This window comes from Dermacentor albipictus, chromosome 2 (assembly GCF_038994185.2).
Source record: "Dermacentor albipictus isolate Rhodes 1998 colony chromosome 2, USDA_Dalb.pri_finalv2, whole genome shotgun sequence".
NCBI lineage: Eukaryota > Metazoa > Arthropoda > Arachnida > Ixodida > Ixodidae > Dermacentor > Dermacentor albipictus.
Genome location: NC_091822.1, coordinates 128,534,627 through 128,562,266, shown reverse-complemented (window position 1 = coordinate 128,562,266; position 27,640 = coordinate 128,534,627). Strand labels below are relative to the sequence as shown.

General features: G+C 48.4%; 1 protein-coding gene across 1 annotated transcript; it reads right to left on the bottom strand.

The window, feature by feature from the left end:
• On the bottom strand, positions 1–27,640 carry LOC135897379 (uncharacterized). The gene is made up of 4 exons (XM_065425987.1): positions 27,194–27,640; positions 21,950–22,430; positions 14,246–14,580; positions 1–1,018 (listed from the first exon to the last, which is right to left on the bottom strand). Exons 1-4 carry the CDS (start codon positions 27,494–27,496, stop codon positions 182–184), a joined length of 1,956 nt encoding a protein of 651 aa, XP_065282059.1. The 5' UTR covers positions 27,497–27,640; the 3' UTR covers positions 1–181.

The window sequence follows — 27,640 nt, the reverse complement described above, 5'->3', positions numbered from 1 at the left end:
TCTCGTAATGTAACATCCAAGTAGGCTAACAGTCTTTTAATTACACATGCAAGTCTATGTAATACCCAAGCGAAGATTAAGTACATCGCGCAAGACTAGCTGCGCACGGCGCATGCCGGTTCGCTTTGGGACAAAGGGACGCCTCATCCCCGGACAGCCTTTGGAAACTGGCCGCGCTGACCTAGAACGCCGCCGTCGACTGCTGGGTCTCCATCCCTCCGGGTGCCGCCTGCTCTTGCGGTTGGTCTCCCTTTTTCTGCGCGAAAGCAATGTAGAGGCAGCACGTCAGCGCCATCGCCCCCACGACTAAGCCTGCAATCAAGGGTAGCCAGATGGACGGCTTGTCTTCCTCCGCAGAGCTTCCGGAACTGCTGCTGCTTTCCGGGCTGTCCCCACTTTGCCCGCCTGTGTCTCCACCTCCGCCGCCACCTCCGCCGCCACCTCCGCCGCCAGGCTGAGTCGTCGCTGGATGAGGCTTTGGCTGCGGATGGGGAACATCGTCAGCCGGGGGAGGCGGTGGAGGCGGTGGCCGAGGAGCGCGCCCCGCGCCGCCGCACAGACCCGTGGCCTGGTTGCAGCGAGCTTTGGCCGGGCAGGCGCTGCACGTGGGGCCCTCCTCGTAGATGGGCAGCTTCGCCCTCACGTTGACAACGTTTCCGGTCGGGCCGTAGTTGCAGGCGTACAACTCCATGTACGGGGGAGTGGCGCTCGGGTCGGCGAAGCTGTAGTTGACGTAGCCGCAGCCGACGTGGTGAGTCTTGGCCCAGATGATCTGGGTGAAGTGCTTCGTCTGCCGCGCCGTGTAAGGGTTGAACGCGCGGACGTCTCTCGGGGAGTAGTACTGGTACTCGTTGAACCACGAGTCGAGGATGAACGTCCAGTTGGGCGTCGGAGGAGACCAGTGTCGCCCCGCCCAGGCTAGGTTCTGGCCGGTCAGGTTGAAGCGCGACGTAGAGCGGTCGAGGTGGTCGTCGTGGTAGATCGCGGCGCCGGGCTCTGTACACTGGTTGGAGTGTGCCTGTCGCACGCATAAAAAAACAGGAAAAGAAGATTCGATGTACTTGTAAGCACATTGTCCTATCTTGAAAATATTCTCGGTATGTCCTGTCGCGTTCAATATGAGCTGCAACACCGTGCCTGTGGTCGAAGGGGCTTCAGTAGAGCACGGCGGCGTCGACGCATAGGAAAAATTGGGCAACACGGTTTGAAATACTGGCAATTACTAAATAGATTTTTCGTGCGCTAACTCTCGGAGCACCTTCGACGACAGGCACCTTGTTGCAGCTCATATTAAACGCGACTGTACGTGTTGCGAGGACAATGTTTAACACCGGGAAGTCCAAACACAGTTGCACGTGAAAAAAAAAATACAACAACTTGTTCACCGTTATTAGTGACTATGAAAAGAACGTTCGTATAAAAAATATGAAATTTTATTCAGGTAACCACCTAACAGATATAGTCAGTTAATTATTAATTGGTTTGCTGAGCCAACCACACCTGAAAGCTCGTTCAAGCGTGTCAGCAACCTTAATATACACTATATGGTTCCGCTGCACCCTCTTCCTCCATGCACTTGCCTCCTCGCGTTCTCTTCGCTATCGCCGTCTTTCCCCTTCCGATGCGCTCGGCGTTGGCTTTTATCCTTAGCTGTGTTCGTTAGCTCGGTTACGAGGGGCAACGCCGACACTAAAAAAAAAAAAAAAGTGCATCCCACGCCTGCGGGAATCGATGCAAACGAAGCTTTCTGTGCTGTTTGCTTTGATTGACGATAATTTGCGCTGACGTGCACAATAAATATGAAATTTATTCAGCGTTCTGTACAAAATGAGATTGGTGAATTGATGGTAAACGTTACTTTGTGTGCGGCACTGTTGTTAGTCTACGTAGTGCACGGAACACACAGCGTTGTTGCGCGTCATTTTTCATAACCTCCGAGATAGTTACCATTGTCACTGCCTCACGTGGCACATGGCATCATGGCCGAAGTGTTACACGTAATTGAATTACGGGCTGTGCGTTCCGAAACCACAATCAGTTTATCAGGCGCGCCGTAGTGACGGACTCCAGATTAAGTTTGACCCCCTGGAGTTGTTTAACATGCACCTTTGACGTACACGAACGTTTTTTCTGATTCGCCCCCGCCGAAATGCGGCTGCCGTGGTAGGAATCGAACCGACCACCTCGAGCAACGCCAAAGCCGTAAAGCTACAGCGGTGGGCGCAGACTTGTTGATTTGATGTGCGGCCGCTTCCGTGGTGTCAAGACGCTACGGTGCTTTAATGTGGCTTTGCGTGTGTACACGCCCTCCGTCCGTCGTCCGCAATACAAATTTGCACGGCGCTTATTTTTCGGAAGTGGTAGAAACGTACCGCACTGTCCCTTGAACTTAAATCTATTCGGTCTGTCGGCAACCGGCTGTCGTTTCCTTTCCTTCTTGCGTCGCTTTTTCCCTATCCTGGCCTCGCCGCACGCATGCAAGCTGTGATCGAAGAGTTGCAAGGCACCGTTTCGTAACTGCGTGAGTTCTACCCCATTCTTCGCCTCCACTCCCTACCTGCTCTCTACCTTTCTATCTACTTCCCCTCTGAACTGTTGCACGTTTGTACAAAGGCGAGCGATGCATTTTCTGCAATGCTATTGCGGGAGATCGCGGATAATTACGCTGTCAGGAGGGTTCTGTGGTGACGCCCAGGGAGCTCCAGGGAGCATTGTGCACATATGACGCTATGGAGAGGTCCAAAAGGGTTTCTGGCATCACCTTTCGCCTCTGCCGCGCTCTTATTATGTATACACACGCTCTGAGCCCCCTTCCGACGCAGCGTGCAAGACAGCAGCAGCAATGGAAAAATCGAAGGAAGAGGGAAGCTTCCTTTCAAAAGGTATCCGGTCAGCAGGGATATTATTTTACAAGCAAGGTATGTATAGACGCCAGCGGAATAAGTTTTCGGCGTCGGTTACACCAAATGTTTCTTACATAAAAGCAGCTCCGGGCCTTCGTGTTCAGATGGCGAGCCATTATTTCTGGCTGAAATATCTAGTTTGGACAAAGCAGCAGGAATAAGGTCGCGTACGTGGCTGGCTCAGTGCGTATCGCATGATCAGATCTTTAGATCACACGGGTGAGATTTCGTTTGAAATGCGATGCAATGCATGAATTTTGCGTTCCAAGACAAAAGGCGATGAAAACCGACGGTATACGGTACTTCAGGGAGAACGTTGCACAGATTTATATAAAAAGCTCGCTTACGACGCGCCGATGTGCACATCTGCTGGCGTACTGTTTTCTTCTGCGGTCCGTAATGCTCAGTTAGATTAAATATTGTTACAGCACTCAACGAGGCTGATGTCACAGGGCCTTCGAAATTTCCGCAAGAAAACACTCATGATCGATATTGCGCTTTACTTTACGACGTGTTTCTGTCAGCGTCCTTATTAAAGCCTTTATTTGAGAAGCCAACTACGGCAGTTCAGCTCTAGGAACAATGCAATTTTTAAGACGAGGTGGCCTGCTTTTTAGAAACTGCAAGGTCGATGAAAACGGCACGTCTGCTTGACTGTTCATCTTTGCGTGAGCTTGAGTGATCGAGGGAAAGCCAGAGAGGGGTGCACTCTAATAGGGACAAAGTTCATAAACGTGTTCATTTTCCCACTATAAATTCAACAGGCGCTTTAAGTTAAGGTATCTCACCTTGACCTTAACTAATGGCAATAGCCGCGAGAATTAGAATGCTCGGAATGTGTTGATCAGGCCTAGAGCGCACTAAAATTACTTAAGTGCAGTATTTGCAGATGCGAATCATACGTAATCGGCGGCGTCATGCGTCGCTCGGCGGCATGTTTAACAAGCCGTCCGGTGTTTAAGGCGAACGTACACAAGTTTATTAACGTCTGCGCTAAAATCAGTTAAGAAGATATAAACACAACGTGGAAGCGCTTCCGGCTCTTGCCTTTACTTAAGAGCGCATCAGTTTCATTTACAGTGCGAAAAATGCGTTCTTGTATTATTGGGACATCCACGTTTAATGTACAGAGTGTGCTATGAATGTTCCCATGTTATGACGGCGGATCTCATAGCAACACCTATAGCTACCGATGCTGATGCAGCGGCCCCGCTCTCATCTGGAAAATCCTAACTGTAACTGATACTGGCCGGAAGCGCCTCGTGATCCTTTACTGCGCGCGATGTCGAGCTTGCTTCTGTCCCTGCTTTCTCTCTCTTCTCGTTTTTACTTTTCTTGCTGAGCATGGTTTGCGACTGGAGCGTGAATCTTTCCAGGCCATGTCACGTGGTGACGAGCGTGAGATCTGTCTGTCCGCATCACCCAGCTTTCTTCCTTTTTTGTTTCTATGCCGCAACGAACAGAGTTTCACGTTTCGGTGGTTCGTACTGCGTTACGACGCGTTTCGCCGGCGTGCATGCGACGCTAAGTGAGGCGCGACGCCACGTGACATGTCTGGTCGGCATCCCAAGGACAACGCCGGCTGACCGACCTGTACTGGATACCATGATACCAGGAATATCGTAGCTCGCCCGACTGATGGGCTCTACATGCCGCCGGCTACGCGGATCACGGAAATAAATGTCCCTCACCCTTATGTTCGCTTGCTTTTTCAGGTTCATTTATACAATTTGATTGGTTGCTTTTATTTCTCTCTTTCAATCTTTTTTTGTGTTCTTTTCCGCTCTCAGCTGCCGCTGAGTTGCGAGCACCTGCAGCCTATGATAAAGCTAACATTTCATTGTCAACCACTCCTACCTTGGCTTTCAAAGAGCAGCGATCAGTAGTATTTATTTATTTATTTATTTATTTATTTATTTATTTATTTATTTATTTATTCGGTTAGTCTTCTTTGATATTTCACACACTTTCCGGGGCTATCTATCTGTCTATCTGTGTCTCTGACCGCTTTCCCTCAAAGCTGCGTCTTTGGGTAGTCCATGGTCGAATGTGTAGCACATTGAGTTACTGTGCTGAGGGAGCAGGGTTCGAGACCAACCTTTCTAACAATTTGGGTCACTGGGTATGTAGCGCTGTGTTTGTGCCGTTGTTCACTGACAAAAAAAAAAATTGGCAGTAGCTTAGCTCGGCTATGCCAGGATATACGTAGCGAAAGCTAAGGCATAGCATGGTTAGCCTTGGTTAACCTTGATTGCAAGTCCAGGTTAGTCTGGTTGTCTAGCTAGGTTGCGGCGTTTAGCCAGTCATTCGGCGCGCTGTTCATCTGTTTCCTGGGCGATTCGTTTCCTCTTCATCTCGTTCCGATATCGATTCCAGGCCTCCTCCTGCTTATCAGAATTGTCGCCGTCCATACTGCCGCCTCAACTGTGGTTGCGGCACACGCGAGCTGTCCTTTTCAATCCTTCGACATGTTATCAGTCATGCGACGCAGTTGGCGAAGCGAGCGGAGGCGAGCGCTACGACGAGGAACGCGTGTGACGTCATACCAAACAGCGCCATACCAAACCAAACCATACCATACCAAACCGCCCGACTGCCGGAACATGGACGAGCGTGTGCAATATTATACGGAGATTGTCGAAAATTATCGGCTACGCAGGAGACTGGTGCCACCACCGGATAAAAGTCTAAACAATAGAGAGGCAGTCGCATGGCGGCGCCTGCAAGCTGGGAACTTCGTAAACCCGGTCTGGGCATACCATGTTATGCATGACAGAGAAACCGATAAGTGCAAACACTGTGGGGCGAGAGGGACCCTCGATCACATAATCTGGGAATGCGCTAGCTCACCAGGGGCTAAAGCAAACATAAATTGTAGAGAGGCCTGGGAAGCCCTGCTGCGGAGCGAGGACCCTACTCCACAGCAACACGCCATCCGCCTGGCGGAAGAAGCCGCGAAGAGTCAAGACCTCTTTGCTTGCTTCTAATCGCGGAGGTTCCGGCCCCCGTCCCCAAGGCCTGTGTGCCGGGGACGGGGAGTAGGGGCCTCCTTATCCGGCGGTACAATAAAGTTGCTATCATCATCATCATCGGCGGCGGAAAGGCGCGGCGCAGTGGTAGAACACCTGTGGCTCGGTGCTACTAGTGGCGCGTGCGCAGTAGTGACTAGGGAGCCAGAGAGAGAGAAATATCCGCAGCGAGGCACGCGTTGTGATTTCATGTGCCTCCTCGGAGCACCGACACGGTGAACTCGCAAGTTCGCGGCCAGTAAAGCTTTCGCTTTAAAGACTTTGAACTATGTCTAGTGTTAGGCGTAACCGAACGCGTACGTCATATATATTCAGGCACACTTCTCTAATTATATATTTACACACGCGCCAAACGAGGGCTTCGTGATGGCGCCGCCAGGTGGCACAGCGTGTCAAGACAAGAAGCGCGAAAGGAGAGCCAGGCTTCCTGTATACGCGCGCCATACATGACAAGCTTCGGCGGTGTTGCTACGGTGTGTCATCAGACTGCTTCAGTGCTAATCCCATTAACGTCAGACTCCATCGCGAGATGGCTTCTGCTGGAATTTTAACTGCGTCAACATTCTTCGTACGCTGCACGGACTTCCCAGAGGCTATGTATGCCATGTATGCAACCGTTTTTCCACCAACCTGTGTCACTGTGTAGTTCATGGTCAAGTGGTTAGAGCATCGAGCTGGCTGCTGCGCTGAGGGTTCGAAACCAACCGTCGTACCAACTTGAGTCACTGAGTATGCCGCAATGTGTGCACATGTGCCGTTATTCAACGAACTTTTTTTTCCCGCAGACATGGGTTACTGTATATAGATGTGGGATTGGGTACTAGCGATCTTCAATGAAACTCTTTGACACCGACTTGGAGAAGCGGGTGCGTGCCAATCGGTCTGCCCTGGCTCTGAATTAACCACTTTGATGCCAACTAGGGTCACTGGGTATATGCCAGTAGGTGCGTGGCGCTCTACTACAATGACAAAGAAATTACGGAGAAACCATTTCCCGATGACTGTCGACGGTATGCTGCGATCTGCATTCAAGCACTGTGGCGACACGCCGTATTGCTGAAGTTACGTTTATTTAAAATCTGTAGTAGTCTTTCTGAGACTTTTTTTGCTTCGGCTATGTACGGCATACACTGACTCTAGCATCGATCCACTTCGAAATGGCACTCGCTTTCCAAGGTCTCCATACAACGTGAAGGCATGACTGAAATGATGACGATGGTATAACGACGGCAGCGTCAGGACAGCGGAATGAGGACACTGGTATAACGACATGCGTTAGCTATCTTTGAATACCTCACGCACTTTCCAAAGGCTATGTATGTATGTATGTATGTATGTATGTATGTATGTATGTATGTATGTATGTATGTATGTATGTATGTATGTATGTATGTATGTATGTATGTATGTGTGTGTATGTATGTATGTATGTATGTATGTATGTATGTATGTATGTATGTATGTATGTATGTATGTATGTATGTATGTATGTATGTATGTATGTATGTATGTATGTATGTATGTATGTATGTATGTATGTATGTATGTATGTATGTATGTGTACCAACATTCTATACCAGGCATCTGTATAGAAGATTCCGAAATAAAAGCTGATCTATGGCTAACGGAACTATCAATCTATTTAGATGCAAATGAGTTACAGCTACAAAGAAGTAAAACAAAATACGTAAACGTCAGAGGTCGAAACTCGCAGATAAATAATTGTCTGAACCTGAGTTTTCCCGATGCAGTGCTCGAAAGGACGAGCAGTTTAAAGTTCCTAGTTGTGTTTTTTCAGGAATATTTATCGTGGAATGACCACACATCCCACCTTAAAAACAAGCTACCTCGAACAACTGGCGCACTATGAAAAATAAGCTCTTTTATTTCAAACAAACTAAAACCGGTTATATGTCATGATTTAACTCAGTCCCATTTACGATACCCCTTACTGAGCTGGGACTCCACAACAACCGATTTAAGTAAACTGGAGCTCTGACAAAAGAGCTGTTAGTGTTCTTGAACGCATCCGCTCCAATGAGACCACATCTCCATATAAATTTAGGTATAATTTAGTTACATATAATTTTCGTTATACAGAGAATATCTTATTTATGCAAATTAAAGAAAACTAGGAAAATTTTGAGTCTGTCGTGAAACGACCACAGACGGAAACTTTCGTGTACTCAGCTACCTAAGATTAGAGGTACCTTAGATTAGAACTAATTAGAACTTAACTACCTAAAATTAGAATTATGGCATGCAAAGCTTGAGGTATAAAATTCCTAGAACAAGAAACTGTTACACTTAATAAAACATTCCTCTTCAGTAATATGTAAAAAACCAAATTGATTAGATAACTGAAAATAGTTCGTTGGTGTGATGTGCGAATTTCATGCAAATTCTGTGTTTTTACGTTGGACATGCTTATTCCTGCCAGTTTGAACACAATCAATGCTGTAGCGTTTTGATATGTAAGGCGTAGTAATTAACTATATCTGCTTTTCTTTCCTGAATCCTATGCTTGCTCCCGAATACGTACTTTTCCAAACAGTTACGTTAAAAACTGGAATAGGTGTACTTCAAATATGGTGCCATTACGATTTTTCATTCTTCACCCAAACTGTGTTGCTTAAGTGTGTGCTCATGCTGTTTTTCTAGTTGTACATCGTTGTGCTTGATTTTCCTCGATCGCAGTGTATCATTTTTTTTCGTCCATCATGCCTTGTGGAACCCTTGTTGTCCAAATCCAACCCTTCCTTTTTTACCTTTTCACTTTATTCTTTTCCGCTGTCCTAATGTTTGCTTTGCTAGAACACAGATTCTGCAGCGGTCAGGTCCTCAGAGAGGCGCATGCTAGCACCTTTATACTCCGTTCGCTACATAGCAGTCAACGCTGCGCAGGCTAGGGAGGCTTCTTGCAGTTCGTTCGAAATTGGATATAGTTCCATCTATTTTGACCGCAAATGTGCGCAACTGTTCTTTATACGGAGGCTCAGTATAGAATGAAACAAGTTTTAATCCTTCGAAACAAAAACACTGTGGTACACGGCTGCTGATGCGTTTCTTACATCTTTTTATTTTACGTTATTCTTTGCAGGTTCTTTATTTGCAAGCCCTCGCGAGGAGCCTCAAGTGCATGCTCGCGCGAGCGAACGCTGCTGGCGCTGTTACGTTTCACCTGCTGAGGCTGGCGATCTTCGGAAAAGCGACAGTCCCCAACCTAACGGTGCTACCATGTCTACTGCGGCGACTCGCTTTGAAAACAACAGTACGTCAGTCCCCAGCCCATTGGCGCCACAATGTCTGCTGCGACGACTCGCTTTCTAGGGACCACAATGCGCCGCGTCCTCAACCAAACGACGCCGGGATGTATACACGCAGTCGGCGGACTGCGTGTATACATTATATATTGTTATACTGCGTGTTATAGGTATTGTTAGTGGATTCGTCGCTACCGTCACGGTTTGTTTGAAGCGGTGGAACACCTGGAAGAAGGGCTTTTGCGACGCCGTCTCACGGGTCTTAGAAGTCGTCAGTCAACGGACAGACGTAACGGCCACTGATTGCAGGGTGAACTCTGGGATAAAGAGGCGCCTGCTCACGTCAAGACCTCTGTCCGCGAGAACCCTCTCATCTTGGTGTGGTCAATGCAACCTGTGCGGAAGTGAGTGCATAAACCCTCCCCCTCAAAGGCGGGTCGGCTACGATGACTTTGGACGCTGCGTTTGGTCGAACGGCCGTTTTCCCTCACCTAAACATCTAGGGAGGACAGAGTGTTTATAATCAGCCGTGGCGTGGCTGCTGATAGCGCATTCTTCTTTAAGTCATGTTAGACTGATTAACTGTAACGTTCTCATGTAGATACTGTAAATAAATCCCGTATTCCTCGTTCTCGATGAGAACAAGTCTCTCCCTTCAACAACGTCCTCAGCGTGGATAAGTTGGACGACAGCATGGGCCAGCTACCATCTATTCCATGCGCGACCCCAAGCATTACAGCGCGCAACGAAGCATGGGTGGAACGCGCGGAGTGATAACAGGGGCGGCACCGGGGGGGGGGGGGGGGGTAGGGGGTCGGTGCACGGGGGCCGCCTCCCCCCCGATATATTTGCCTACCTCTCCTCCGCCCCCCCCCTAAGAAAGTCGGAAAGCTCACCCAAGGTAGACGAAATGAAACAAAATATCAATTTGGATGTCTTTTAATCTGGAGGCAGCGCTGCTTACAATGGACGGCCTTGTTTGAGCATGACAATTTGTTATAGAAAATTTCTCGTCACAAACAATTACTCTCGTGCTCGTGATAGAGTGGATGCTTGAAATACAGCGCGAACTGCCGCGATAAGATAAACATGGTTCCAACGGTTCTAAACAGATTTAAAAATGGGCTAGACTTTTTCGTTGTTCGGTATGCTTGCGTGGCCCGGAAAGTTCGTGCCTTGGATGTAATGGCCGCTTTTTCAGGTGCCTTCCGCTCACAGGCCTCTTCGGCAGAGAACACTCTGCAGAGATCGCATAAGCACGAGTGCTGTGTAACTGAAGGCAGCATACGTATACCGCACGAGATACAGGTGTCGTCTATATGCGGCGCATAAGCGGCAGAACGCGAGCACAGCAAACAGCGTCGGCTCGAAACCATAGATGTTCACATATGGAGCCGGTTTCAATACCTTTTCATGCGAACTCCGCTCGGCTTCTGGGCAGAGTTTCACCTTGGCCATGCGGAGGTCCCAGTCACGTCACTGAAGTACAGTATAACCTAACCCAGAACGCAGACAACGCAGAGCTAACAACGTTGCCGCTAATGTATATCTTCACATGGAGCGGCCGCTCTAAGCTACTCACAAATCGCGTCACGCGGTTAAGCGGCAACAGCCCACAGCTTCAAGAGCGTAGCAGGTTTTCGCTTGGACATCAGCTTCCACTTGTACAGCCGATGACAAAAAAAAAGAAGAAATGAAGCCTTTTTGCTGCGGGTATTCGTCAGGTTATTCAGAAAAGAATCTTCTTTGATGGCTGCGGCGCCTTTACATGTGTGCATTTCACATGCCTGCTACAGTAGCTCTGTAGCAGCATGCATCGTGAGTACAGCCTCGGCCACGCGCTTTGACTGTTGTCCAAGACCACACGTACGCTTGCGGACGCGCAAACGCATGCGCAGACAGAGCGGCATGGCTCGTACGCGTCGAAGCGCGGCGTGATCTCGGGGAACAGGTCCTCTCTGTTATCGTGTGCTTCGGTTGCCTCGCGTCGGCGCGCCTAGCTACGCAGTTACGTCATTTCTTTCTCTATGGTTACGTCGCGGAACATGGTTCAACTCTCACTGAGCAGATTTATATCATGCAAGAAAGTGCTTCTACTTTCCTTTTTGAGTTGATCTGACAGCTATAAAAATATAACAATTACGTTCATAGATATTGAAGCATCTTTAAATACTGTCCATAACAAAATACGAAGCGGCGCCTGCCAAGGCGTCTGTGTGTGAGTCCAGTGAGCTGAGCGCGCGCTTTCGCGCGTCTTTGTGGATACAAACCGCCATTACTCACGAGGCGCGGCAGGCGCTAGGCGCGCGTACGCGAGCTTGCGCGCGTCCGCAAGCGTACGTGTGGTCTCAGCTTTTGAGCCTGCTTCATCCCAAAAGCTGCCGCCATTCTACAATTACTGTAAGAGGCGCGTCGCCACTCATTCAGCAAAGGAGAGGCGTCGCGACCGTGGCGAAGGGTTTGCCAAGTTAAACACAACAGGGCCCGTGGCGGTCCAGACACATCCTGCCGACAAAAAAACCTGTCGGCGCAGAGTCAAAATGATATCATTTCATTTTTATTTCCTTAGCAGAAGCACTGCTGTCTGAATATGCTAAATTTTAGTTTATATCTTACTGCGTTGCTGGAATAGCTTATTCACACTGATGTCTAGAAGGCCCAGTCAAGCTGTTCTTAAAAGTTTTTAGCCATCGACCAATTGGTATCCGCATCGCAGCCTTGTTGTGCTCTCGAATGAGTGTGTCGACCAACGCACGATCGCCTTGGCTACGGTGAAGCAGTGTGTGCCCTCGGAGTGCGGTGGGATGCGTGTCTGTTATGCGTACCGGTATTCCTTAATAAAAGGTGTCGTGTCGCATTTTGCAACAATACATAGGTATGTATACCCCCGGTGCCCCATCATCTTCCGAGGCTCAACATCGTGGAGGAGTGACTATAGTTGCGCCTCGCCTTCCGTTTATGTGCAGACGGAGTATGACGCAGGGCAATGGCCAGTTCGCAATTAAGGGGCCCATATACACAGCTTCGCTGATCATCGATTTTCACAGAGTGGAATGGCACTGAATCTTTTTGACATCTTTCCATTGTTAAATGACGCAAAGAAGGCACACCAAATAACTACAAATTCCAGTTAGTTCAATTTAAAAGAAATAAAAATAAGAAACACGTTTCAATATAGTAGGATAAATAGAGGGAGAAAAAGCTTTCGGCTGAGCATTGATTGACATCTATTGAACATGCGCAGCATCGATATCTATTACGTTGCACTTACCTAAGGAGGACGCCGTGCATGTTTATTGAAGTTTTGAGCGACTGAGGGAAAGGTAGGCGCCATATAACAAGATTGATCTCGCACTTTCGATCGATTAATTTGAACACTTAAAAGATAAGAGAGGAAAGTGGGAGGGATTTAAACATAGCCAAACTACAACGCATAAGTTCCCCGCCTCCCTGCCCACCGGAAGGAACCCTCTTGTCGTGGCTGCCCCCACAGTAAAAAAAATGGCCAGGCTTAGCTCGGTTACGCCAAGAATGCGTTGCATATTGCGCGGCCGCGCAATATGCGGCCGCGCGCGACCGCGCCAGTTGGGGCCCAGCTTTTCCTCCGTGACGTCACGCGCCGGCGCAGCGCCCCTAGCGGGAGGAGCGGGTGTCAGGTGGTGAAACCACGCGAGTTGGGGCCCAGCTTTTCCTCCGGCTGTCATGACGTCACGTCACGTGGTTGCGCTCAAGGTCAATGGTGGCTGCCCGGCCGCGCCCAAGGGCTGAACTGAGTGATTGCAATATGCAAAGCATAAAAAAAATAACCTTGGCGCAGCTCCTGAGTGATACCCTTTCTTGACCGAACTTCTTGCGTAACTTCCACAGCATTGACTGCTATGTATGGAACGGAGTGTGCATCCTGATGTTTTTGGTATTTTGTAAGAAATCTGAAGAATTTGGGAATAAGAGAACGTATGTATGTATGTATGTATGTATGTATGTATGTATGTATGTATGTATGTATGTATGTATGTATGTATGTATGTATGTATGTGTAGATGGGGGACTTACTAGGTTCCGCTTTTCATCCATTTGGAGCTCCGGGTATGTGCCACTAGGCGTGCGCCGCTTTTCAATGAACGCCTCTGACGCAAACTTGGGTAACCAGTTGTGTGCCACTGGGAAATGTGCCTTAAATTTCCCCCCGATGCTCATCGAAATAAAACCCACGCTACAAGGGTTCCTCAAGGACAGCAACCCGACGCTTTAGCAGCCTGCGCCACCAGTGCACTGGCTATGTGCCGCTATTCAATGAACCTCACAACCTTGGATCACGGAGTGTGTACCACTGAGTGTGCGGCAAGCGAGGGAAGGATTCTCATCAGCAGGTACCTGTGCGCCACGCTTCTCGTCTCGGAGGTCACGCGCGGGCTTCCCGGCCGTGCCACTAGATGGCGCAGCGTGTCTTGAAAAGAAACGCGACAGAGGCGCCCCGGTTGCCGCATGACGCGTTTCTCAGCTTTCTAACGCACCGGCGGGACGTCCATTGCGGAGGCCACCCGCAGGCTTCGCGGCAGCGGCGCAAGATGGCGCCGACTGTTCTTCGGGAAGCACGAACGAGGAATTCCGCGGCAGTACGCGCCTCATACACTCGTTTTTACGGTGAGCATATATGTTGTGTCGCTTATATTGATTCGCTGCTTAAGACATCACCGTTGACAGGTATCGTGAGATATGTCCCGGAGAATTTTTCTTTATGCTTTATGTATTTAAGCGTACCACTATAACCGTTGTATGTGCTGCTCACGACAGGAAACGGGGCATTACACGACATCACATGTGCAATCTGCGTTCACGAGATTCACATAAGTAAACCGAATTACAGGCTCCTATAAAAACAAATAAACAAACAGTGTCATTGGCCGGGCAACTTCTCTGGAACAATGTGCATGCCGCAGCCCTATTAGACGGCGCCTGTTCTTGCAACCGTTTGAAACTTGAAGTTCTTTGCGTGTATATACAGGATACCGAGTGTTAATTAAACGATCCCCGCCGAGCGCCCACGTACCTGCGCCACGTCGGCCATCTCGTCGTCCCAGCGCAGTCGGTACATGTCGGCGGCCGTCGCGAATCCCCGCAGGCGGCCCTGCGCGACTTGGCTCCGGTACCTGTTGTGCAGCTGCAGGATGAGCGAGCGATCGGCCGCGCTCACGCCCCTGTTGCGAATTTTGCACCTCGGGTTCGGAGGCTTGCACAGCGTGTGCGTCGGTCTCGTACGGCGCAGCTCCGGAGTGCACTGGGCTTGGGCTACTGGGTGCTGGGGCTCTGGGTCTCGGGGCTCTGGGTCTGGGGGCAGTGAATGATCTTGGGGTACTGGGGCTGTGGGCACTGGCGTTCGGGGTACTGAAGAAAGAAAATAATTTACGACTACTTGATTTCCGCGCCAAATTAGGAAAAGAAATCTGGGATTTTACGACTTGCCAAAACTGCGATCTGATCATGAGGCACGCCGTAAAGAAGGGGAGGGGGGTCTTCGGAATAATTTTAACCAGGGCATGTTTGTCGTGCCCCCAATGCACGGTTAACGAGTGTTTTTTTTTTGTTCGTTTGTAGTTTTTTTGTCGCTGCAGGGCATTGAACCTGCTACCCCGTACTTAGCCGCGCAAAGACATAACCGCTAACCCAGTGTGGCGGGTGGAACCAAACTAAGTTACCGTAGAAGCTCCGGCCACCGCGGGGCCACGAAAACAGTCAAAATAGTCACAAAACTTTCAGTGGCGATTAAGCGGTAAATTCGAGACATATATGTTAGCGTTACGTCGCACCTTTTTTGAGCTATTGGATCCACGATATAAATCGCATTCACCACATAGCAAAGTGTTCTTCAGCAGAAGCTCACTCGACACGCGTTCTGCCTCTTCGAGGAACGAAGTGCAACTATACGTACGCGTATATATCCGTTGGCTACTTTGACCACCTCGCCTCGTACACGTACACTTTTATGCGAAGCATACTAGTCGCACAACCACGCTCTTCCTTGCTGCGCCGCGCGCGGCCGCGTAGCTACCATGTGACGTCATAACAGCTGCAAAAGCGGAGGCTCAACTCGTGCGCTCGCTTGCGGCCGCGTAGCTACATAGCCGGGTCTCAGCTCGTGCGCTCGCCTGCATGAGTTGTTTCTTCGTCTAGCCGAACCAAATATAGCCAAGCAACAGCAGTTCACCAGGCTAAACAGTGGTTCAACAACTAAAATAAAGGCTAGTATGCTTCGCATCCTGGGCTTAACCTTAGCTAAGCCACAGCCATTTTTTCTTACTGATTTCTAAGTACATCTTGTGTACTTGGCCGGTCGTGAATCAGCACAATTTCTCGACACTTGCCGAGTTGTTCAGCCTCAGGCTCCATTAGTATGCAACGCAGTCAAGTTATCAAGTTATACCGTTTGAAAAAGCAACTGTGCCTGTGCGGACACCATCAAAATGAGTGACTTCCCGGCGAGCAGGTGAGCGAATTCCGAGGCGGCGGCGCCACCCCATCTTTCGTTTTTTTTTGTCTTTTTTTTTCGTCGCTTCTAGTTTTTAAAATCTCCTTTCGCGGTAACAGTGGCATTTCTGGAATTGTGCAATCACAATTTGCTCGGTTCAACACAGGAACACAATCCCAACGCGGTTCAACTTGTGTTGCTCTTGAGTGTTAGTTCCTTCAAAAAACCGGGCCTCTCCGCATGAGGGCAATCGACTCTTTAAGCTACGTGAGGTAAACATTATAGCGGAGATGTACTACAACCATAAATTAAATCGAAAGGGGCTAGTATACTTTGTTGCATCTCCACGCTCGCGTACATGTGTTAAGATTCTTGCTTGTGTTAATTCTTGCACAAAGCATGAAGTTTGGATGGCACGATGCTTAGAAAGTACCTACGGAGCGACTGCCCATGTGATTCTCATTTGATTGCGCCTAACATGTTTTCTGATCAGTTATTTCTTCTTCGCGTTTCAATTCGTGCTGATGCTGCGTGTACGTTCACGAAGAGAAACAGATTGACTTCGGATTTTTTTTTCTTTTTTGCAAAATAAGTGCACAAATTGAAATATGAGTACTTAACATATAGCGTAGTGGGGAAAGTAGTCCTGACAGCACGCAAAATTCGTAGCACGTGTGCGCATGTACCTTTCTCCTTATCATGTTCCTTTATCACTTCTCCGCCTCCACTTTCCTTCTCCCCTGTCTAGAGTTATCAGAGCGGGCTAACCCAGGCTTCACCTTCCCGGTAATTGCGAATGGGCGAGTAGTAAATTTTGAGACCGAATCGAATATGAACCGAATAGTGCTAGAAGCGAAGGGAATCGAATATCAAAAATACTGTTCCCGGGGGACCGGAGGAGACGTCGAACGAGCTCTACAGGAGGCTCTGGATGTTACAGAGTCTTTCTTGGAAGGTACGGGTTAGGCACTCTCGCCTGGAAAGTGGGAACTCCTGCTGTACATACAGGCTAGACGAGGTGCTAGGGGACTCACCCCACTCGATCAGGTGCCAATTAGTGTTCGTACGAGAGATGGGCACACCATCCCTAGAGTACACTCTATCAAAATCCTGGGGTTTTCAATAGACTCAAATGGCTGCAACACTAAGACTACAGCGCATCTCACCACGAATACGGAGAACATTCTTAGATTAATTATGAGAGTGTCCAACAAGAAAGGCGGCGTAGGCGAGGATACACTCCTTAAGGCTCACCATGCTTTCCTCATGAGCCATGTCATTTACATAATCACGGCCCTCTCAATTGGACCAAAACGGAAAGAGATAAATTAGAAACGGTCATGCGCAAAAGAGCCAAAACGGCGCTCGGCGTGCCAACCACGGCTAGCGCAGAGAAACTCATGACGTTGGCAGTACAGAACACAATTTCGGAGTTAATAGAAGCCCAAAGATCGGCACAAATTATTAGATTATGCAACTCCAAAGCAGGCAGAAGACTGCTAGATGCGGCAGGCCTCCTTCCTAGCTTCGATCAGGGAGATACCACGCAACTTGATATTCAAACAAGGAACTCCTGTATTGTAGACCCTTTTCCAAGAAATGTCCACCCCAACACAATAAAGGTCGAAGGTTAGCGAGGGCTAGAGCTTTCTTAAAGAACATATCCGGAACGGAGACCTTTTTTGACGCGGCGCGACACGCCAGTGCCAGCCAGTTTTCCGTAGTAATAGTCAATCACAGGGAAGAACTCCTCTCGGCAGCCTCGCTGAATACCTCCTCGGTCGACGGGGGGGTGGAACAGGCTGCTATAGCTCTCGCATTACTTGACACAAAACGCACTACGGTGTACACGGACTCCCGAGCAGCCGTTAGAGCGTTCGCATTGGGATTGATAGCCAAAGAAGCAGCCAGGATTCTGAACGGCAAACCCACCTCTGACATTATTTATCACATAGCCTGGTTCCCAGCTCACACGGGACCAGACGTATTACCGGCTCACCTGAACCCCAATGAGATAGCCCATGACCTTCCGCGAGGTTTCATATGCCGCGACAGGATGGTGTCTCGGGTGAGTTCGGGAGAGCTCGTCCATAGTGATTCTCTAGTTACTTTTCACAACATCACATTTTGTTACAGAGGGCATAGGCAGAGTTTTCCCTTCCCCCATCATAGGCCCAACAGACCACAAGCTAGCACGATCCGCATGCTCCAGACGGAGTCCTACCCCTCTGGGAGCTTTCCGAATATGCTCCACCCGGACATTGATCCACTCTGCCCAGATTGTGGCACTGAATTTTGCTCATTAAGTCACATGCTCCTGCAGTACCCTGTGTTACAGGATTTTAACCGAGAAGACAGGACGAAGGCCATCACAGACCCGAAACAAGACGTCTAGCTCCTAGCTGTCCAGAGGGCCCGTGAATGAGCAGAGAGGCATGGCCTCTCTGTTCCGACATGGGACTAGCCAACAGCTGGGCAGGGACCTGCCTAGCAGGCCCCCTGCTAGGCAGGTGGCTAGGCTAGCAGGGGGCCCCCTAGCAGGCCCCCTGCTAGGCAGGGCCTGCTAGGCAGGGGACCTGCCTAGCAGGCCCCCTGCCTAGCTCCTCAGGACCCCAATAAAGTCGTTAACTACTACTACTACTACTGCTACTACTACTACTACTACTACTACTACTACTACTACTACTACTACTACTACTACTACTACTACTACTACTACTGCTGCTGCTGCTGCTACTACTACTACTACTACTACTATTACTATAACTACTACTACTACTACTACTACTACTACTACTACTACTACTACTACTACTACTACTACTACTACTACTACTACTACTTTTCGTTCTCGAATGAAGGGAAAGCAGTTTCCACCATTATTATAAAACGGTGTTCACAGCCTGGTGGTGATTAGCATGGTAACAAATTTTTGCCATTACACAGCGCGTTATCGAGCGTTCTTTATTAAACCCACTCCTAGCAGAGTGCGAATGATCGCAGTTTATAACAAAAGTATGGCTCCCTGAGTGATGCAGTAGTAAGCTATACACTACGCAGTTACTGCTAGTCTCCACTACGTAATGTGGAAGGTGCAGGTTCGGTTCCTAAACTTGCAGCGAGTTATCCTTCCGGCCACTTCAATTTTCCTTTATTTTACTGTTTCTACATTTCATCTATAACTATTTCAAATAATTTTTTTTATAATTTGCCTGGCTTCACTGTTTTGTTGTGATAAACAAAAGGCAGAGCCTCTCTATCCTCTTATTCTGCGTAACTTGGAGTACTTTATGTTTGCTGTGGCCGTTCTCACAAAAATTTAAACGCCTTTGCTCAATTTTTTCATTGTGCGATTTCTGAAGTCTCCGCGCTCATATTTCCCGATTTAGCAGACTTCCGCATAACTCATCGTATCGAAGTGAAACTCCTCTTGGTACATATGCACCTTTGAAAATGGTTGCCGTCGCAATGGCGTCTCCCTTAACGGCGCTGCGTGCAATCACGCCGCGAAGAGAAATTTTGCCAAGACGATAATTGAAAAATTTCATGTACACCACAATAATTTATAGCGTTATTCTATGATTAGTTTATTTCTTTTTGTGTGTGTATCGCAATCGTATCACTGCTTTCATTGTTTGCTGTATTCATAAACTCGACGTGTTTACTGTGTTTGATGTAGAAGTTTGTGCACTGTGGCAGCTATGCACGGGTAACTAATGCCCAGTCAGACTAGAGGCCTTCTGTCTAAGTTCCATTTTGTCTTTGAAAAGAAAATGAACACTTCAAACTTGAAAAAGTGCACTGCTGTAAAAAAACGAAATGACTGAACAGGTATGCAGTGTTGTTCTGTAGATTTTTCTCGTGAAATATTGCTTAGGGGCTTCTACTTGTGTACCTTTTATTGGGGCAGCCGGTATAGTGGCAGGCTGCTCGAAGTTTTGTACCATAGCCATGTCAAGTACAAGCAAAATTGATGTACGGTCAGAAATGTAGGACATATTTCGCAAGAGACGCCTAGTGTGTTCCCTTGGTGGGCGTCCGCTGGGTACCACAATTAAAAAAAACCGATTCTCTATAAAAACAAAGCTCCGAATCACGATTTTACTGATATGTTAAAAAGTACAAATTTAAGAACAATCTCGGAAAGTTTTAACTCTGTGGTAATAAAACTCTAGCTTCCTGGTAAGTTTAATGATTTCTGTGGGACCTGAAAAAACAACCAAACAAAATTTGAAAAAAAAATATAAATTATGCAGTTTTACGTGCCAAAACCACGAACTGATTATGAGGCACGTGGTAGTAGGGGACACCAGAAATTTTGATCATCTGGGGTTCGTTAACGTGCACCTAAATCTAAGTGCAGGGTGTTTTCGCATATCGCTCCCATATATGGGCGGCCGCCGTGGCCGGGGTTCGATTCCGCGACATCGTGGTTAGCAGCCCAACACCATAGCCACTAAGAAACCGTGGCGAGTAATAACCAAACAAGCTTAGGAACCTATAGTGAGCATGACGTCAACCTGTAGTCACGATGTCTAGGGGAAGAAAAAGAAAAAAGGAAATGCGAATATTTCTTTCAACGTAGTGTTTCCACAGCAATTTAGAGGTGTGCGAATATTTAATAAAAATTGGGATGACGAACAGAATAGTCACTATTCGTGAATGTGAAAGTTTTTGAATAATTTTCGAATATTTGAGGATCAAGTGAGTGCGATCAAGAACACCAGCTGAGAGAGGCCATAGTCGGCATAAGACCAACAAAAAAAGAAAGAAAAAGAAAGGTTCGCGCGACAGCATCGCTTACATGCAGGGTCCATGCTTTTGAAATGACACCACGATAACCATCTTTAAAAGTAGCTGCACCACCGTGATGACATGATTAATTATAAAAGCCAGCATCATCGTCAGCATCATTTATTGAAACCTTAAAGGGCCCCTTTTCGGGATATTGCATAACAAAGAAACATATATAAAGAATACAGGTCGCTGCCAGAATACTTCTAATAGTGCCGAAGTGAAAAGGAAAGTTTACATAATTATAAAAAATATATAAGCACAAAAATTTACATACGATAGTGCACTTACATAAAATTCAACGGGTAACTGGATGCTAACTGTTTACAAAGTGACAGATTGTGCTCACTGACAATGAATTGCGATAGTTCATCTCATCCTTTACCAGCGACAGGCATAAAGCACTAAACGCTGAATACTTGAAGTGTTGACAAGGATATGCGACGTACAGGGTCGGGGTAAAACTGTGTGACGTAAAGAAAAGTGGTTATAGTAAAGCTCGTGGCAACACGTATTCGCGCTATTTCTCGACGGCTTGGTAAATAAAACGGTGCGGTATCGGATTGCGTCTAGTGGGTTAGCTATTGCGCTACGGGGACCAAACAACTGAACTACATTCCAGTTTCGTGCGGATAAACGTTTAATAAGCTAACATCCACAGATTATTGGACAGAAGGAAATTGTTTGAGATAGTGAAATCACTGATTTCCATGGGAGCCGAGTTGCCGAATGTGATCAGTTCACGAAAAATCTCTTGTGACGCTTACGCCAAAGTTGAACCTGTGTTGACGGCGTTCAACTGACTGGATAAAATATGTGGACGTGAATGGCGCTTACGTGACACATGCACGCATTTACATTTTGTTAAGTTGCAATGAGACACTGTTATTCTATTTCTGCATTAGTCGTCCTGAACCATTCCTTGACCTTGGGCAGAAGATGTGCGGCGATAAAGGACGCTTTCGTCGGCAAAGCGACGGATTTAAGATTTAATGACATCAGAAATGTCGCTAATATAGATGAAAAGAACAGAAGAGAGACCGAAAATGGAAGCCCCTGTGGAACACCCGAAATGACTTAATTCGCCTCTGGTCTCGCAGAATGATAGCTCACGATACAGTTGCGCATTAAAAACGATCAGTAAATAACACCCAATCAAGGATAATATTAACGGAGGTCAATGTGAGGCTGAGGAGTTTTTAGTCATAAGATGTTGACGTGTCATGTATTTCAAAGGAACAGCGCAGTACGCCCATGCAACATATCGCTTTACGCGACACCTATACACGGTTCTAATCGGTGGGCCGTCCCGCGCATCAGTCCTCATGGGTTCGTCCTCGCGTTACCCGGCCGTCGTGCCACCGGTCGGGTCCGAAGGCGCGGTGCTCGACTGGGCTACGTATCTCTGGCGGAGGAAGTAAACACCCGCGCCCGCTAGCGCCAGCCCGAATACAACGGCGGCCACTACGAGAAGCCACGACAGCCAAGACGTGCCTTGCTCGCCCGACGACCCGCCGCCGCCGGAGCACAGGCCCGTCGACTGGTCGCACCGGGTGGAGGACGGGCAGGCGCTGCACGTGGCGCCGCTCTGGTACACGGGCAGCGTCACCACGTTTCCGGACGCGTAGTAGTTGCACGTGTACTTGCGCGTGTGCGGAAGGTGCGTGCCCGTGGCGACGAAGTAGGCGTAGCCGCAGCCCAGGTAGCGAGTCTTGGCCCAGACGACCTGGGTGAAGTGGCCCGTTGCCTTGCGCGTCGGCCTTCTCGGGAAACCGGAGACGAGGCTCGACGGGTAGTCCGCGTACTCGTTGAACCAGTTCTCGATGATCAGCTTCCAGTTGGGTCCCGTAGGGGCGTTCGTCGCGAACTGCAGTCCCAAGTTCTGGCCCGTGACGTCGAAGCGCGTCGTGAAGCGGTCATCGTGCTTGTCGTGGCTCAAGCGACCGCCGGGCGGGATGCAGAGGCTTGCGTGGGCCTGTCGCGATACGGAAACGGCGCCACACACTCGCTACTGCTTATGTGATATGGAACCTCTTTTAATGCGTGAGCATTAGGAATGTCAAAGCGAAAAAGAAAACCAGTAACGTGGTAGCGGTAGAGTGGAATAGGAGAGCGCGTACGTGTGTATGTGTATATGCACACGCACACTTTACATATATATATATATATATATATATATATATATATATATATATATATATATATATATATATATATATATATATATATATATATATATATCACAAGAGCCAAGAATCAAAGAAACCAAGGACAACACAGGGTAAATTGCTTGTACTTACTAATTCAATTAAATAAATGATAAATTAATGAAAATGAGAGTGGATGAAACAGAGTGGACAACTTGCCGCAGCTGGTGAACGATCCCACGTCTTCGCATTACGCGTGCGATGCACTACCAATTCAGCTACTTCGGCGCCGTTTTCCCATTCACTTTCTGCGTTATTTGTGTGTTATTACTAGAACTAACCCTGGGTGTGTTAGCCAGCGCCACCAGTCACAAATATTGGTGGCAGATGTGGAATACCCCCGAAAGTGGATGGGAAAACGGCATCGTGGATGGCGTCGTACCAATAGAGGGCGTTCGTTTAGCTGCACGAAATTTTTTAAATTAGAAAAATATAAATCACGGTGACGTTATGATTACCATTCGAGTGTACGGATTGGCAGTCTCTAGATACAGAGAAATGTGCGCAATTACGTGCGTAATTAGTGACGTTACGTTACTTAACTTTCTAATTATGAACAATAGGGGGCTACAGCTAATGAGTACTTCGAGGCCCGTCCTCGACACTACCTATCCCAACGATTGAATATTGAACAGCGGATTTCATGAGGAAGCTACGCGAACAATTAGTTCCCCTTGGCAGGTTCCTTGAAACCGAAACTGGCTGGAAAAACAGCGTCTAAGTCGTCAATGTCAACCCCCCCCCCACCCCGTCTTTCGTCACGTCTCCGAGGTCACCGCCGGTCCCGCTTGCGTTATCTCCTAGCTGTCCACGGCGTTCGCCTAGCGCTTCAATGCCGGCGGGCCACCAAATTTACTTCATCATTCCGTTGGGCCCTTGACACGCCGTTTCGTCGGTGGAAGTGGACACGTGGCGCCCAACGGAATGACGAAGTAAATTTGGCGGAATGCCGGCGTTGAAGCGCTAGGCCAACGCCGCCGACAGCTAGGAGATAACGCAAGCTGCTCGCTGGCGGGACTGGCGGTAACCTCGGAGACGTGACGAAATGCGAGGGGGGTGGTGAGGTGGCATCGACCACCCAGACTCTCTTTTTCCAGCCAGTTTCGGTTTGAAAAGACCGCCAAGGGGCACTAATTGTTCGCGTAGCTCCCACATGAAATCCGCTATTTAAAATTTAATCGTTTGGATAGGTAGTGTTGAGGACGGGCCCCAAAGTACTCATTTTCTGTAGCCACCTATTGTTGATAAGTAGAAAGTGAAGTACCGTAACCTCGCTAGTTTCTCTTTATCTGTGCACTTGAATGGTAAACATAACGTTACCGTGGTTTACATATTATACAATTTAAAAATTTGGTGCACTAAAAACACACACACACACTATATATATATATATATATATATATATATATATATATATATATATATATACACACACCTGGAGGTACACATGTTTGGGTGTGTACATACGCACATGCACGCACGTACACACACTTAGCTCCTCAAAGAAGCACGACGTGTGTAAAGTGAGCTTCTGAATTGTGCTCTGCAACGTAGTCAGCATGGTTTAAGTCATGAATCCGGGACCTGAAATACGTCCGAGGTAAGGCTGACGCATTTCTCTCGCATTTACCGCTGAGTAGTCACTGAATCTTTTCCCTTATCTAGTTTTCGCCGCACTGTTTCCGATGCGTACCGTAAGAGAAACACCTAAGCCTTTAATAATGCTGGCAAATACACGTGGGTATGCCGACCTCGAATAAGTTCTCACGTCTGCAACAGGCGCTATTTAGAGGTGACTTTTGGAAATTAAGAGGAGTCTCTTCGTGTATAGCACTATTCACGTGTGTAGCCACGAATGACAGCAGTAGTCTTCGCATCTGTGTAGTCGAAACAACGCTGTTTTATCTGGAACATACGCGGAACAAGGTTTCGGTGCTGTGGTACAACGTGAGACCTATGACCGGCTCATTCGTCGTCGTGCGCTGCAAGTTGCAGCACCGTGCCAGAACTTTTCACAACGTGAAAGCTTTCAGACCTACCCGAGACCAACAAAAAACCCTCTGCCCGCCACCAGCCGGCGGGTGTGTGTCAAGATCAACCCTTCATTTCAGCATGTGGTGCTGTGGTACGGAGCTCGGAAGCCAGCTACAAGTGGTGCAATCTATAGCCGCATCAGAATGGTTAGAGATAATTGGCCATAGGATAATGAGGAAAATGGACCTTTCTTATCTTCCTTTTAAGACTAATCACAGCGCATTCACCTTGACTTTGTTTTTAGCCAACAAGGGGCAAACAAAGGGCCCTATATTGTAAAACTATTCCAATCTCTTTTTACTCCAATCGCCTGACGTAACATTTACGTAATCACTGACGCAAGCATCAGGTGGTGATCCAGAGCGTTGTTCGAACAGGCCAATAAAACGCCCTCCACGTTTATAGGAGGTGACTTTCGTTTGCTTTCAAGCCAATAGCATTTCCTACGTTGACAGTTTTTTTTTAATGTTGTTCGCTGACCAGACGAGAGCACGAAGTGGAGAGAGTTTTGGCGGGCTGGTCTAGCACAGTAAAAGTAGATAACTGCGTGAGGAGGATAAGGGATGAGGAATGAGGCCAATCGCCGGCCTCGGCGATTGGTCCCCTTCTCTTTGCTTAGTTTTCCATGACGTGACAGTATAACGTTGTCGAGCCCTTTTGCGACGTACACGACATCGCTCTGCCATCTTTTCTTAGCCTATGATCCGTTTTAGCCGACGCTCTGCCGTGATTTTCTATCATACCAGTCACGGAAAACTAAGCAAAGAGAAGGGGACCAATCGCCGGCCTCGGCGATTGGTCCCCTTCTCTTTGCTTAGTTTTCCGTGACTGGTATGATAGAAAATCACGGCAGAGCGTCGGCTAAAACGGATCATAGGCTAAGAAAAGATGGCAGAGCGATGTCGTGTACGTCGCAAAAGGGCTCGACAATGTTATACTGTCACGGAAAAAATTTTGTTATGTAAAATAAATCCATTCAGTAACCAGTGCCAGAGCGTTCGGCGGGCAACAATCTTCTAAGCATTTCGAAACGGGTCAGCCTCCAACTATTATGAAAAACAAAATCAATTTGTTCGGCACAGTGATGCATCTTTAGTGCGTGCCCGTCACCTTACGGTGCTGAGCTTCCGCGGTTTTCTGACGCAGAGTGACAGAAAGGCGAAGTGGGCGCAGTCCGAAAACTTTTCACCAAATAGCAGATGGCTGATGGGGAAAAAAGTGTAGAATTGGAAATCTTTATTTTTCTTTTGTTTGTGCAATCGCCCATAATCAGCGTGCACGCGCCATATCAGATGAGGGGTATATTTTCTTGACTTCGCGTGACCGACACGCGAAGAGGGGGTGGCCTAAGCAATTTTTGACCAGTCGTGGACGGCTAATTGCAGAAATTTAATAGAAAAGTTTGGAATCACTTTACGTTAGAGCGTCCAAGAGCAACATAGGCAGTGCCTTTCACCGTTTTGATGAAAACGATGTTGAAGTAGGCTATCTATGCAAGGGAAAGTAAATCCTCATGTTGACCTGTTGACCACGCTGGCGCCGCTAAGCGACATGCAGTAAGCTTTCCCGATTACTCTTGTAGGAATCGCCCTTCCAACACTCCGCGTGTTGTATCGGACATGACGGGCGTTCCCTTTGTGCAGGAGTGGAAAAAACTTACAAGTAGTACGCTCCGGTCACATTCCTAAACATCTGGCGACGTTGTAACAGGGAGTCGTAAATGTGTAATGAATAATGGTTCAAGCGGTTCTTTAAATATTTCTCTTAAGGTATACATTCGACCGGGCGCTTTCCTGGCGCTTTGGCGGAGCGTGCTACAATTCAGCCGGTCAAAACGGAGTCCTCGCATAACGCTCGTACGGAGCATGCCAAGCACTGCGCTCCAGCTCAGAGAACTCGGAGGTGCTTTAACGTAGGTCCTCCTGAGCCGGCTTTGCGTTCCGAGTGGGCAATCGAGACCCGACCGAATTCCGGTCTCGTGGCTGGCGTGGCGTCTGCAGCACGGCAGCAGCTATGTGTCTGCACTCCCTCCTTTTTACAAGCTTTGCATCTACGTCTATAATGTCTGTCTACAACAGAAGCAGCGCTAACGTGTTGCCGCTTCCAACTTCCTATTCATGGGTCGAGCGGCTCCCCGTTCGGCTACTTGCAGGTTTTCTCTCGCACCGATCTGAAACTGAGGCGCCATCGCGGACACGGAAATTCCGCCATATTATCAAGTTCCTCTATATATTTGCGTTTTCGGCCAATCAGAGCTGGCGTAACTATCTTGCGAGCGAATCAGAGCTAACAATTAACGGTGGGTTTGAAAGTGTGGCATCCTTTAGAGTGTCCACAGTAGGAATCCCAGGCAATACTAGTATTTGCAATACTAGTCAGAATGTTCCATTAAAAAATCCTGCCACAGAGACTCCATGGCAATGCCAAGAAGCGACCAGTTTCCAAACAGTTCTAGCAAAGCGAACAGCAAGGAGAAGCAGCCAATTGAAATGATCACCTGCGCCACGTCGGCCATCTCGTCGTCCCAGATCAGCTCCTGCATGTCGGTTGCCGCCGGAAATCCCGGTAGTCGGCCCTGCGCGACCTGGCTGCGGTAGTCGTTGTGGATCTTCAGAATGAGGGTGCGCTCGGCCGCGCTCACGCCGCTAGTGACCACCTTGCACCAAGATGCGGGATGCTGGCAGGCGGTGTGAGTCGGTCTCTTGCGGTACTCGGGGCGGCAGACGGCCAGGACGGGCGTGGACGCGGACATCCACGCTGCCACCACCAGCAGGAGGGAAGCGGTGGCCGAGGTCGCCATGGTTCGTGGCGGAGCTCTTTTTTGGTTAGGCGATTTATCGTGCTCGTTCGGGCGTCACAGCTGCGCCGAACCTAACGTTGCACGCCCCGCTCGCAGCTTCGACCGTTTTCTTTGTGGGAGCACGCGCGGGAGCGTCTCGTGCTT